This window comes from Carcharodon carcharias, chromosome 6 (assembly GCF_017639515.1).
Source record: "Carcharodon carcharias isolate sCarCar2 chromosome 6, sCarCar2.pri, whole genome shotgun sequence".
NCBI lineage: Eukaryota > Metazoa > Chordata > Chondrichthyes > Lamniformes > Lamnidae > Carcharodon > Carcharodon carcharias.
The window spans coordinates 79,672,562-79,688,221 of NC_054472.1; the positions used below are offsets into that span (position 1 = coordinate 79,672,562).

General features: G+C 38.1%; 1 protein-coding gene across 1 annotated transcript in view; it reads left to right on the plus strand.

Moving 5' to 3' along the window:
- The first annotated feature begins 905 nt into the window (after positions 1-905).
- The window catches only part of ube2wb (ubiquitin conjugating enzyme E2 Wb), a 93,775-nt gene continuing 79,020 nt past the window's right edge, over positions 906-15,660 (plus strand). The window contains exons 1-2 of the mRNA XM_041190150.1: positions 906-939; positions 2,139-2,230. Of these exons, the coding sequence (XP_041046084.1) occupies positions 925-939; positions 2,139-2,230 (107 nt within the window). The 5' untranslated portion in view covers positions 906-924. The remainder of the gene's footprint in view (positions 940-2,138; positions 2,231-15,660) is intronic.

Sequence of the window (15,660 nt, forward strand, 5' to 3'; positions counted from 1 at the left end):
TTTAGGCGATCTCTGGCTGCGTCTTGGAATTAGGCGCACTTCGGTCAGGACAGACTGTAGATTCTTAACTTTTTCAGTCTCTGGGATTTCGGGGTCCTTCACTTGCTGCCACCATGTTGTAAGGTTATTCGGTATATCACTAAGAGGTCTGGAGGCTTGTGTGGTTGAACATAAACAGTTGATTGTTAACGCACAACTATATACATATCTACAAGGTGTGATACTGTCTAGGTGCTCCATTCATGCTGTCATCTCCCAGACTCTACTCACATTCTATCATCATCATATGACTCTCTGCATCATGGGTGGTACTGTTTCCCCAGTCCCATATTAACCTTTAGTAACCAAAACACCCTTATACTACAGTTACCATGTGTGCATGGCCATGCAAAAGAATTTAAAGGGGCTTGTGCATATTAAATAAAAAGGTTAGCAGGAACATTGCTCCCAATATCTCCTCCTCATTCCAATGTCAATTTTTTGCCTCATTACTCTTCTGTGAAATTGCTCAGAATGCTGTTCAATTTTAAAGGTTCTGCATAAATGCATGTTGTTGTGGTGTTGGAAAACAATCATTTATGTTTTGTGCAAATCTTTAAGTTCCATCTGATAAAAATGTGTAAGTGTAAGATAAATTGTAAAACCATTTAAACAAACGGGCAAATGTTTACTTCCACAAGGATGGCAATGTATTAAAACAGGTTACATTAGAGAAAATAAATTGCTGTTTGGCTGACAAACTAAATGAAAATCCAGAGATAAAAACAAAAAACTGCGGATGCTAGAAATCCAGCTCGTTTGGTTCTCTCAAGCTGTGGATGGGAGGCACGGCTGCTCACGTGCGCCTCCGTGTGCGTCATGACGCAGTGACGCTGGTGGAGGCTCTGGCGCGGGGGTGTGTGGGGGGGGGCAGGGGGTTCCATCATGGCGTCAATGCAGGTGAGTGTCTGAGCTGCTCGGCGACGCTTCACGGAGGGTTGTTGCTTTCTTGCGGGGGCACAGCATCGTTTACTACCCGCAGTGGAGGGAGAGCGGGTCGGGCGATTCTCGGCACCTGCACCCCGTATCTTCAATGCGGGGCGGGCGGGCGGGCGTTGGGGGGGGGGGGGGGGGGCCTTGAGGGAAGCGAGGAACCCGACTGAGCGGCCCGTTGTTATTTGTGTACATTTACAAATGTTTTTCTGCGCGACTCCTGAAACCGCGGGGGTGAAGCCCCAAGACTGGCAGCTTTTGGAGGGTGCTGATGTCAGACTCGGGACGATGAGGCTAAGGGAGCGGGAGATCGACAGAGTGACCCCTCGGGAAGAGTTGGGCTCCATCTGTGTCTGTCCCTTGTTTCTGTGCGTACAGGTGATATTGTATCCTATGAAGGTTACAGGTGCCAGCGACACCTGTCGAAGAACAGCAGTGGCTGAGGAGTCAGGACTCAGCCCTGCCATCATCATTTGTTTTATTAAGTTGTTTTACTCATACCGTCCTCAATTTCAGCATCGTAGCTTTGTTTTTCTCTCACTTCCCCTTCCCAGTGTGAGACTAGCTTGTCGAGGGTAAGATTGTGTGATTAAGCGGAGGCAACCTCACATGTGTAAACTTATAATTGCCGAACGTTTTAACGTGTGAGCGGACAAGTAATAATGGAAACTAGATGTGAACTGGAGCCTCGTATGTCTTTGCTACCTCAGTAGTAAAACTTCCATCAGTCCAGTAAATGAAAACCAGTGTTATATTTCACATCCTTTTTTTTTATTCACATCCATATTTTGAAAGCTGTAACTGAATAAGTTGGTGCAGACTTTTGTGCACTTTATAGCGCATATATATTTAACTCTACCAAGTGTGATTTCTTGTACGAGTCCAGCAATTGTTTTAGATTATGATAATTAGTATTTATACAGTAATGAGATATTCATGAAAAGAGTAACTGCAGCATTAATTTAAAAAGCTACAAAACTGAATAAAGTTTTATGCTGTACAGAACTTTTATGCACTTATATTCAATTATGTTAACTTTAAAGTGAAAAATCGACTGCAACTGAGCCTTCGTAGAGGTGGGGAATTAATTTGGAAAGTTATGACTCAATTTGCACAATATTATAGTAATGCATTTTTTCTAACTATTGTATGTATTTCTCTATTAGAAAAGATTACAGAAGGAGCTAATGGCTTTGCAAAATGACCCACCCCCAGGAATGACTTTAAATGAGAAGAGTGTACAAAATTCAATTACACAGTATGTACTTATAAGTGTTTGCCTATTTTCATCTATTTAAAATGTGAAAACAGGTATAAGGCAGGTACATTTAAATAATCTTGACAATTTTACTAGAACTGAGAATCATTTTCCAGTGCCATTACTATGTGGTTATCAAGACATGAGCAGTATATGTAAACTCAGTTGGATAATTCATATTGTTATTTTTGAGAAGGTATATTTAAGGTTACAAAATGCTCACTGATCCAGACTATGTTTTTAAATAAGGTCAATCACTAATGTGAATATTTATATTTGCATATAATTTGCTGGATAAAAATCAAAGTGAAGCAGTGATTTAAAAAAAAGGTTACATTTATGTAGTGAATAACAGAAGTATAACTGCTAACAAAAGCTGAGTTTCTACATCAAATACCATTTTAAGAATGCTAATTTTGATTAGATTTCAGGAAATTTGAGAATCATACAAAATGTGAAGTGATTTTTGTTTTGTGAATCTGTTAGGTATTGCATTTTGTGACAGACTTTCAATAGGTTCCAGTGTGACTATAGTGAAGTGGTTATATATAGTCAGTGTTTTTGCGATATGATTGTAATGTCTCAATTCAGAAAAAGGGAACGGTCTAGGGAGTGCCTTTGTTTATCTTGACTTGGGAGTTTAGCAATGTAGAAGTAATTCTGAAATGTTTCAGCTCTTATGATTTGTATGTACCATTTGTGGCAGTTTAATCACTTTAACTCTCCACCTTCCAAGTGGTTTAGAACTGTATATAATCAGCAGAATAACTTGTAATGCCTTTGTGCCTGTGATTACACCTGTTTTACCTGGTGCTTGGGAATTTCTGATCAGTTTCAGTTCCATATGGGCCATATGTAAGTAATGAGTTGAATTTTCAATACGGCATTACTGAGATACCTAACTTACAGAATCATGCAATGGAGTATATAGTGATTTGTGTAATAAAAAATCTCTTGTGCTGCAGAAAACTAATAATGCCTTGCAAATGATCATTGACTGTAATATATAACAGACTACAGATTTCATAGAATGAGCATACTATTAAAGCTGTTGTACTTAATCCAATGCAATCAGTTACAAAACTGTAATTCAAAGAAAATGGAAACCACAATCCTGTTTATTGAGAAAATTTGTAGGAGTATGGCACAAACATTTCATCCGAGTGTTCAGATCTAGTTTCATAGGAGACAGTTGGCATTGGTTCAATAGTAAAGAAAACACCAAACTGTGTTTTTAATTTGATTTGTTGGGTAGTTGTTGGATTATAATTGGTTAATGGACAGAAAGCAAGAGTAGGAGAGTAGGAATAAACTGATCATTCTCAGGTTGGCAGGCTGTGATTAGTGGGGTACTGCAAGGATCATTGCTTTGGCTTTGTTCAAAACCTGTATCAATGATTTAGATGTGGGGACCAAATGTAATATTTCCAAGTTTGTTGATTACCCAACACTATCTAGGAATATGAGTATGAAAATAAAATATGGAGTATATCTTAAATGGTGAGAGATTGGGAAGTGTTGATGCCCAAAGAGATCTCGGTACCCCTGTTCATAAGTCACTGAAAGCTAACGTGAATGTGCAGCAAGCAATTAGGAAGGCAAATGGTATTTTGCATTTATTGCAGGAGGATTTGAGTACAGGAATAAAGAAATCTTGCTGCAATTGTACAGGGCCTTGGTGAGACGCACCTGGAGTATTGTGTACAATTTGGTCCCCTTACCTAAGGAAGAATATACTTGCCACTGAGGGAGTACAGCAGAGGTTCACCAGACTGATACCTGGGATGGTGGGATTGCCCTGTGAGGAGACTGGGCCTGTGTTCTCTAGAGTTTAGAAGAATGCGAGGTGATCTCATTGAAAAATAGAAAATTCTTACAGGCTCGTTAGGGTAGATGCAGGAAGGATGTTTCCCCTGGCTGGGGTGTCTAGAACCAGAGGACACCGTCTCAGAATAAGAGGTAGGCCATTTAGGACTGAGATGAGGAGGAATTCCTTCACTCAGAGGTTGGTGAATCTTTGGAATTCTCTACCTCAGAGGGCGGTGGAGGTTCAGTCGTTGAGTGTGTTCAGGACAGATCAATAGATTTCTAGATATTGAAGATGTCAAGGGAAATGGGGTAGTGTAGGAAAATGGCATTGAGGTAGAAGATCAGCCATGATCAGCCAAATGGCCTCGTCTCCTCTTTCCTAAGTATTTGAAGCAGCTGAGTTTCTGAAACTTTATAATGTTAGCCTATTGCAGTTAATTGAGAAATTGTAACCATATTATGAATTGATGCATTGTTACAGTGGATTAAATATTTGACTGAAATGTCTGATACAGTCATTAAAGTATGCTCTTGTCTTTGGTATTGACTGTTAAAGTCATTATTTTAAAAACACTATAAAACCAGTCCGAATTTCAGTTTAAACAAAATTGGCTTAACCAAAATTTTTTAATACCTGAGAATTTGAGAATAGAATCAGGAACCTAGACCAAATACAGCCTTGTCATGAAGCTCAGTACATTCTGTACTTTGAAAGCAGTCAAATAACCAATTAGCTAACAAAAAATCCTTTGCAGATAATGAATTTTTTTTGGGTAGAAGCTGAATGCAATTTGAATTTAATTCTCACTCATGTGGAAGTGCATCCTCAGTGTGCCAGAAAAGGATATGATTACTTTGATATTTTGATTTTTTTCTGCATTTCAATAAGTTGACAGGAACTGATAACCACAGTATCAATCAATAAAATATCAAGTTGTGCTACTTAAAAGTGAATAAATTTTATCGGTGAAATTATATCAACCTAAGTTAGTGTTTGATGGAAGCAAAAAATCTACATTGGGACCAGTTAATAAGTCACATGTAGCTGGTTGAACTGTAGGAGCCAACTTAATTTTTAGTGTAATAGAAACAAAGGCCTGTGAAATGCGAATGCTTTTGTGGATGAGCCCAGAAATATTTGGAGTATGCCTTTAAGCATTTAATAAAATCGTAGAATGGTATAGTGCAGAAGGAGGCAATTCACCCATCGTTAACGTACCAGCTCTTCCAAAGAACTATCCACTTAGTCGCACTTGCCTGCTCTTTCTACATATCCATGCACACTTTCCAACTTCAAATATTTATCTAATTCCCTTTTGAAAGTTGTTATGGAATCTATTTCCATCTCCCTTTCGGGCAGTATAATTTTTTTTCCCTTGCATCACCTCTGGATATTTTTCCAGTTACTTTTACCTTTTGCCAGTGTGTTCCCTGGTTGCTGACTCATTTGTCCCTGGAAAACATTTCTTCTCACTTAATTTGTGAAAACAATATTGAACACATCTATCAAATCTCTGCTTCACCTTCTCAGATCTAAGAAAACAACCCAAGTTTCTCTAGTCTCTCCACGTAACTGAAATCTTTCACCCGTTACTGTTTTGTAAATCACCTCTGCACCTCTCTAGATCTTGACATCTTTCCTAAAGTGCAGTGTCCACAATAATTCAACCAGTGACTTATAAAAGGTTAGCCTAACTTCCTTGCTTTTGTACCCTATGCCCTTGTTTATAAAACTAAAGATCCTGTATGCCATTTAAAAGCCTTCTCAACTTGCCCTGTCACCATCAAAGACTTTGTGCACTCATGCTCCCAGGTCATTCTGTTCCTGCAATGCCTTTAAAAATTGTACCATTTAGTTTATATTCTCTTTATTCTTACTACTAAAATGAATAATTTCACACATCTCTGCATTACATTTCATCTGCTATGTGTCTGACCATTCCACCAGTTTGTGTCTTTCTGAAGTCTTCTACTATCCTCCTCAGTGTTTGCTACATTTACCAGTAATCGCTACTTTCTGTCCATTAACTGATTTCATATTCATGCAATTTCTGCCTTTTAATCATATGGGTTTCAGTTTTGCTAAGCAGTCTATTATATGAAACTTTATCAAAGAGCTTCTAAAAATCTAAATGCACAAAAGCATCCACATTACTACCATCAAAACTCTTACTTCACCAAAGAACATACTAAAGTTAGTCATACACGATTTGCTTTTAGTAAATCTGTGTTGGTTTTGATTTATTGACCCATATTTTTCTAAGTAGCAATTAATTTTATCTCATTATTGTTTGCAAAGGTTTCCCCGCCACTGACGATAGGCTAGCTGGCCTGTATTTGCCCAGTTTAACCCTATCCCCCATTTTTTGAATAGTGGTTAGTATTTCCTGCCTCCTTCCTCCAAATCTTCTGGCAGCACTGCTCAGGAGGATTGGAAGATCATGACCAGAGACTCCTCAATTTCCTACCTTGGTTCCCTTAGCAACTTCTGGGCGCATCCCGACCTTTAACATGCAACTGCCCTACTTTGAGCATTGTCAACTTTTTTAGTACCTCTTTTTCTGTTTTTATCCTATCCAATTTCTCTATAACTTTCTCCTTTAATGTCACAATGGTAGCATCCTCCTCTTTAGTGAAGATTGGGTAAATTTAGTACCTTAGCCAAACCCTCTGCTTCCACAAGATCATCTTCCTTTGGTCCCTAATCAGCCTTACCCATACACAAGACTTTTTAGCTTCTCTTTTATGTAACCGTCTAAACTCCCCTCGTAGTTCCTTTTTTTAGCTCTCCTCATACTTTGTGTATGCAACTTAGTTATCTAATCAATTATGAACCCACTAAGAAAGCATCTAGACTTCTTGTAATGCAGAAAAGATTTTGGTTTCTTAGCATCAATTAAGGCTGTTGAGCATCAGGATTTCTCTTTCATGGTAAAATGGGTTAATTTTCCTTGTTATTCAATTTGCAGCTAGAGTTTATTTTGCATAATGCTTGATAGAAACGAGATTTTTATATTTGTATGTAACCCATTGTGCTAGTTGTCTTAATTGCTAACATGGTTACCTGAATGATTTGGGTTGCTGTTATAAGCAAAATAAGAAAATTAAATCGTATTTGGTACATTTCTTTCAGTGAAGGCTCACAAAGTAAATCCATTCTTCAAAGTGAGATTGTGCAGTCAGAGATTCAGCATTGACTAATAAAGTTTGTGAAACATTTGTGCATAATTTTGAGAACTTAAATAACTTTTAACAATGGCACTTAAACTGACTACAGATCATTCTGATTCTATCCCTGAATTGTACTTTACAATGATCATGGGCACATGAGAACGTAGGAACAAGAATGTACATTCAGCCTGTCAGGCCTAGTCCACCATTCAGCTAAATAATAGCTGCCTCAAATCCATTTATTGTGTTTTGTTCCATTTCGTTTGATAACATTGCCCAACAAAAAAATAATCTATTGATCTTGGCCTTGAAAATTTCATGACCCAGTGTCCTCAGCCTTTTGTGGGAATGTACAAAGCTTCCTCATTTCACTCCTAAATAGCTGAACTCTAAATTTAAGATTGTGCTCTCTTGTTCTGGATTTTCCCAGCAGAGGAGATAGGTTCTCTGTTTCTGCCCTGTCGAACCCCTTTATCATTTGTAAACCTGGTTGGCTCACCCTCAACCTTCTAAATCCAAGACAATACAAGTCAGGTTTATGCAAACAGTTCTGAATTTAACCCTGGTGTCATCATGATGAACCTGCACAGTATGGACTTTTAAAGCCAATACATCTTTCCTGAAATTTGGTGCCCAAAACTAAAAGCTGAACTTCAGACTAGGCCTTACCAAGGTTCTGAAGAATTGAAGCATCACATATTCACTTTTAAATTCCAACCTTGTTGAGATTAAGGCCATAATTCCATTAGTCTTTTTGATTTTTTTTTATACTGTGAACAAACTTAGCATGATTTGCATATAGGAACACCCAAATTCCTTTGCTTCTTGATAACTCCTAGCCTCTCACCATTTAAAATATTCTGGTTTCTTTCTTAGATCCATGGGAGTTAACCTCACACTTCATTCTATTTGCCATCATTTGGCCCACTCTGTCTTTGTGACCCCCTACTCCCATTCATACAACTGTTATGATATGGCAGATGATATGTACCAGGCGGACCAAACCCACAAGGGAAACTTGGCCACGCTATTGCAACGGTTTTGCAATTTATATTTATTATGAGAAGATTTGTGCATTGAAGTAGTGAGTTCACTAACAACTTTAGAGATTTTTAAAATTAAATTGAAACATTTATTAGCAAAAGAAAAGAATTCAAACAAACATAAGATTGCAGTTACTTGATATTATAACAAATCCCAAAATTCTAAATTAACCTGACTCCCAACTGCATACCCCCTTTAAGGGAACAGTCTAAAATAGATTTTTTATTTAAATACAAAATCCAGCAAGGTTACCACAGCACTCACTCAACAGTGGAATTCCAAAAGCTTTTAATACAATTTTAGGTACTGGAACAGCACTTCAAAGGTGGCTTTACACTGTGTGCCTTTCAAGATTTTACATGGCCACCCCCTATGTAACCTTCCATCCTTCTTTATATATGTTTCTGTCTCTTTAGTGTGTAAAATTCCATTGTTCTGCATGTATTTGGAAATTTACTTTTCACATAATATAAAAATCTTTAAAGTTGCTTTTATGGTCAGTATCTTTGGGGAAAAATAAACATACTGCATGGCCTTGCTTATCTTGTTAATTGTAAGCGTACTACCATCCCTTTGAAAATCAAACAACCCCTTCACTTATCTAAAAATGAAAATTTCATTCACACCTTACATGTGGAACCCTCATCCTTGCTTGTTCTTCTCCATTTCATAAGCCTGCTTTACACCTAATTCTCAGTAATTTTAATCTTGCAGTCTATCTGATTCTAATTCAATTAAATCAGTCACACAGAGCCACCCTCACCCATAAGCCTACAATAATATTATGAAAAATATTAGTTTTGTGCCCCAACTTACTATGCCTCTTAACTTGGTGTCAAATGTAAACTTAGATATACAACTCCCCCTTCCTTCATCCAAGTCATGGTGAAAAGCTGAGGACCCAGTTCAAATCCCTGGAAAATACCAATTGTCACAACCCACCAATCAGAGGACGTCCCTTTTGTCCTTACTCTCGCAACCAATTACCAATCTATTTCACAAGATTACCTCCAATGTCATGACTTATTTCTCTACATTTTTGCTAATCTCCGTGTGAAACATTTTATCAAATACCTTTGGAAGTCCATTTAACAAGATGCATAGACATATCCCTAGTCATCATCTAGTTACTTGCTCAAGAATCAACTATGTAAGTCAGACAAATCCATGCTTACTCTCTTTGAACACCTCTTAGTTGTCCGAATGCTCATTCATTCTTGTTAATGATAGATTACAGTAACTAATCTACAATTGATAAATAGTTCTATATCAGCATTTGACACTTTTTTATTGTATTTTACTCTTGAAAGATTTAAGAAACATCTATTTTAGACTTTTCAATATTCAAAAGGGTTTAATAAAAAGTAAGTATTGAGTTATAATTTTGTAATATTCGCATCTGCAATTCAGATAACCTTTAATAGGTAAAGTCTCTTAATCTGCTGAAGTTTTATGAGCTCTTGAATGAGCACGGGAATTATTTCTTTTAATTATCATCTTTATTTGCGAGATTATTACAAATTTGTAATCTAAGTGCAAGACAGTGTTGAATGGTCATTGCCAGAATACTGATTCAAATGCCTGTGATTTGTTAATACCCATTCATAGTTTTGCCAAATTGTTATATACAATTTTAATAAACCTGCAGACTGGAATTCATTGAAGCAACTTTTCTATTAATAAGAGCATATTGTTGTAGAACATGGTATCAGGGCTCACTTTCCATGTTCAACTTTCACAGGGATGATGCTCGCATTTTTTTATCGCTGTTGTCTCAGTTGCCCTGGGAAAAGATGGCTGGATTTTTTTTTTGGAAAACATTCTTAATTCCGATTTGCACTTTCTAATTTTAGATTTTCAAATTTAGGGATTTAAACTAATTTAACAGTAATAGCGACACCATTAAACTGTTGGCAGCTGTGGCGTTTGTTCGCTTGATTCAACTTATTTGTTATAGCAGCCGCTTCAGGTTCAGTTCGAGTGGTTTTTTTAATGTGAAAACATAGTTTCGGTACAATGATGTGTGACTTTGTACAATAGACAGTTGCTCTTTGTGGACACTTAGACTAGGAGTTGGTAAACGTTTTCAAGGTATGTTTTTAGTTCCTTCTCGCTGTGCATCGTAACATGTAATTTCATAAAATGACCTATGTGTGAATCTATAAGTATATATTGAAGATTATATTTAGGTGTTATACTTCCAGCTGTGTTTTGGAAAAAGCAGAGCAATTTTCATTTTTATATTTAATGAATGAGTTTTGAGGATCCCCATGTAATTTATAGACTGCATTCTTGATGTGTGAAAATATCAATTCTTTGGCATACTTTACTACCCACTCATTGAAATTGAAGGCCAAATTTACCCATGTTTACAGAGCTTTGTTGCGGGCATGATTTTTAGTAATTGTAAACAAATTTTATATATATCCCTTTTAATCGTACAGAAGAGTACAGCAAATGTTCAGCATTTCTCTTAGTACTCCGCACGTAGGTATGGAATCCATATGACCCATCTCTTTGTTTTATTAATGGTACTGATGCGCATTTATTCATTTTATGCTGTAATAGTACCGCATGTGATATGAAGGTAATATAAATAAACAGGTGATTGAGTTTAGTTGATGCATAAATTGTGCCTAGAATTCCAAACATAAGGATAACAAGTGTAATATATGTAGCTTGTGTGTAGGATCTTTTTAAAACATTTTTTAATTTTAAGAGATTAGTGATTTCTGTCTTTTGTTGCTATTTTTACAAAAGAACATAAGAAATAGGAGCAGGAGAAGACCATACAGCCCATCAAGTCTGCTCTATCATTCAGTATGATCATGGCTGATCTTGGGCTTTAACTCCACTTTTCTACCTGCTTCCTATACCTCTTGATTCTCTGAGACACCAAAAATCTGTCCATCTCAGCCTTAAATATGTTCATTGATTGAACATCCACAACCCTTTGGAGTAGAGAATTCCAGTGAAGAAATTTCTCCTCATCTTAATCCTAAATGATTGGCCCCCTATCCTGAAAATGCCTCCTTTTTCTAGACCTAGCCAGGGGAAACAACGTTTCAGCATCTTCCCTATCAAACCCCTTCATAATCTTGAATGTTTCATCCCTCTTTCTCTTAAACTCCAGAGATTATAGACCCAGTTTACTCAGCCTTTCTTCATTGGGCAACCTTTCATCCCAAGGACCAATCTAATGAACCTTCACTGTACTGCCTCAAATGCAAGTAAAGCTTTCCTTAAATATGAAGATCAAAATTGCACACAGTATTCCAAGTGTGGTCTCATTAAAGCTCCGTAAAATTGTAGCAAGACCTTTCTATTCTTGTACTCCAATCCCCTTGCAATAAAGGCACACCATTTATTTTCCTAATTGCTTGCTGTACCTGCAAGTTAACTTTTCTGTGTTCCTTGTGTGAGTACACCCAAGTGTGTCTCAATATCAACATTTAAAAGTTTTGCGCCATTTAAAAAAAAAAACTGCTTTTCTATTTTTCTTGCACATATACATAATATAATGTATTAAATGTTCTCTGCTTTTGATCCAAAAATAAACTAACCAATAAATAGAAACCTACCCATTGGCCTGTTCGCCTTCCTTATTTACATGCTAACATCAGTGACGTCATTTGTAGACACGGGATCATTTCCCATATGCATGCTGGTGATATCCATCTGTACATTTCTAACAGGTCCCTTGGTCCTTCAGCTACCTCTGTGCTCCCAGGCTGTAGGTCTAATATCAAGTTGCAGACAATTCACATTTCTCCAACTGCATGTTGGGAAGCCTGAAGCCGTTGTTTTCGGCCTGCAGCCTAAACTCATTTCTCTTGCCACTGACTCCCTCTCCTTTCCCTGAAGCTATTGTTCAGTCTGAACCAGATCTTGTGCAACCTTCATACCTTGTCCCTTTTAGAACTGAACTTCAAACTCGCACCCTATCCATCACCAAGGCCACTTACTTCCACTTAATAATATTGTCCAATTCCTACCCATAACTGTCCTGGAAATCCTTATTCATATCCTGGTCTTCTCGTCCTCAGGGGCAATGTTGGCATCGTGGTAATGTCAGTGATTGAAATCCAGAGGCCCAGGCTAAAGCACTAGCGACACAGGTCAAATCTCACCATGGCAGCTGGTGGAATTTAAATTCAATTAATTATAAATCTGAAATTGAAAGCTAGGCCTGTATTAAGTGTCCAAGAATGGATAATACATTAGTAATAATGACTATGAAACTATCATTGATGTTGTCAAAACCCACCCGGTTCATTTAGGGAAGGAAATCTACCTTCCTTAACTGGTCTGGCCAGATATGACTCCAGAGCAATTTGGTTGACTCTTAACTGCCCTCTGAAATGACCTAGCAAGCCACTCAGCTCAAAGGCAACTTGTGATGGGCAACAAATGCTGGCCTTGCCAGCGATGCCCACATCCTATGAAAGAATTTAAAAAATCCTCCATGCTTCATCAATTCCAACTCATTCAAACCTCAACAGTCTTTATCCTATCTTGCAGTAATTCCTTTTCATTTATCACCACCCCCAAGTCATATTAACTTTACAATTCATGTGTTTGTCCTCAAACAGTTCCAACAATAGCAACTTGCATTTAATTAACACGTCTAATGTAGTAAGACTTCCCAAGGAATTTCAGAAGTGTTGTTGAACAAAATTTGATACTGTGCCGTAGTGATATAGAACCATAGAAACGTTATGGCGCTGAAAGAGGCCCATTTAGTCCATCATGTCTGTGCTGGCCATAAAAAAGAGTATTAAGAAGTTAGCTGCTCATTTTTAATCCCTCTTTCCAGCACCTGTCCGTAGCCTTGCAAGTTGCTGCGCTTCAGGTGCATACCCAGATACCTTTTAAATGAGCTCAGTGTTTCACCCTCAACCACCAATATAGGCAGTGAATTCAAGATGCCCACCACCCTCGGTGAAAACTCTTTTTCCTGATGTTCTCTCTAATCCTTCTTCCGATCACCTTAAATCTATGCCCCTCGTAATTGAACCCTCAGGTAGGGGAAACAAACCTTTCCTGTCTACCCTATCTAGGCCCCTCATAATTTTGTACACCTCAATTAGGTCACCCCTCAGCTTCCTCTGTTCTAAGGAAAACAACCCTAGCCTATCCAGTCTTTCTTCTTATCTGCAATTTTCAAGCATTCTTGTAAATCTCATCTGTATTCTCTCCAGATCAATTATGTTCTTCCTGTAATGTGGTGACCAGAACTGTGTACACAATTCCAGCTGTGGCCTAACCAGCGTTTTATACAGTTCCAGCATTACATTTTTGCTTTTGTATCCAATCTCCTGTTGAATAAAGAAAACAATTCCATATGCTTTCTTTACCATCTCATCCACCTGCCCTGTCACCTTCAGGGACCTGTGAACATGCACTCCAAGGTCTCTAACTCCCTCAGTCCCTCTTAATATCCTTCTATTTATTGAGTATTCCCTTGCTTTGTTTGCCCTCCCCAAGTGCATTGCCTCACACTTCTCTGGATTGAATTCCATTTGCTACTTTTCCACCCCCTCAACCAAACCTTTGATATAATTTTGGAGACAACAGCTATCTTCTTCACTATCAACTACACAGCCTTTCCCCTGTGAATTTCCCACTCATATCTCCAATATTTAAATCCAAATCACTAATATATACAACAAACAGCAAGGGCCCCAGTACTGAGCCCTGTGGAATGCACTGGAAACTGCTTTCCACTCGCAAAAATATCCGTTGATCATTACCCTTTGTTCCCTATCACTGAGTCAATTTTGGATCCAACTTGCTACCTTCCTCTGTATCCTGTGGGATCTCAATTTTCTGACCAGGCTGCCACGTGGAATCTCGTGAAATGCCTTACTAAAATCCATGCAGGCAACATCCCTCTACCCTCATCAATCCTCCTTGTTACTTTCTCAAAAAATTCTATTAAGTTAGTAAGACACAATCTTCCCCTAACAAAACCATGCTGACTATCCCTAATCAATCTGTGCCTTTCTAAGTAACAGTTTTTTCTAAATCTCAGAATTGATTCCATTAATTTGCCCACTACCAAAGTCAGACTGACCTGCCAATAATTTTCTGGCCTTTCCCTTGCACCCTTTTTAGATATTGGTACAATGTTTGCAGACCTCCAATCCTCTGGTACTTTGCTTATATCTAGTGAGAATTGGAAAATGATCCTCAGTGTATCTGCTGTTTCCTCCCTGGCTTCCTTTAACAACCTGAGATACAATCCATCCAGTCCTGGTGATTTATCCACCTTCAAGAATGCCAGCCCCTTCAGTACTTTCTCTCTCTCTCTCTCTCTCTCTCTCTCTCTCTCTATGCTTATTGTATCTAATATTTCGTACTCTTCCTCTTTAACTAGAATGTCTGCATCAACCCTCTTTACTGAAGACAGAGACAAAGCACTCATTGAGAACCCTGCCCACATCTTCAGCATCAAAGCACAAGTTACACTGTACATCTCTGATAGGCCATTCCTTTTCCTTAGTTATCCTTTTACTTTTAATATACAGATAAAACATCTTTGATTTTATCTGCCAATATTTTTTCGTATCCTTTTCTTTGCTTGTCTAATTTCCTTTTTTACTTCACCCCTGTACCTTCTATGCTCCTGTAGGCTTTCTACAGTATTAAGCTTTTTGTTACTGTCATAAGCTCTCTTTTTCTGCTTCTATCTTACCCTGTATGTTTCTGGATAACCAGGGGGCTCTCGATTTGGCAGTACCACTCTTTTTCTTCGTGGGGATATGTCTTTGCTTGTGCCCATAAAATGTCATTTTTGAATACCTCCCACTGATTTGACACAGTTTTCCCTTCTAGTAGTTGTATCCAGTTCACTTTTGCCAGTTCACCTGTCAGCTTTGTAAAATTTGTCTTCCCCCCAATTTAGAACTTTTAGTCCTGTTCTAGCTTTGTCCTTTTCCATAATGATGCCAATTCCAATTGTTATGGTCACTGTCTCCAAAATAGCTGCTTCATCCATTTGCCAGCTTCATTTCCTAAGACTAAATGCAGAATTGTGCCCTCCCCTCTTGTTACATGCTGATTGAAAAAGTTCCCTTGAATGCAGTTCAAGAATTTTGTGCCTTCTGTGCCCTTCACACTGTTTGTATCCTAATTGATAGTAGAGTAGTTGAAGTCTCCAACTATTATTGCCCTAATGTTTGTGTACTCGGAAATTTGCCTACATATTTTCTCCCTTCCGCTATTTGGGGGTCTATAGTATACTCTGAGGAATGTGGCTACCCCTTTATTTCTGAGCTCAACCCATACGGCCTCATTTGGTGTTTCATTTAGTATATCACCCCTTCTCATGGCTGTAATTGTTTCTTTAACCAATAATGCTACACCCCCACCTTTTTTATCCCCCTCTCTATCCTGCCTGAAAA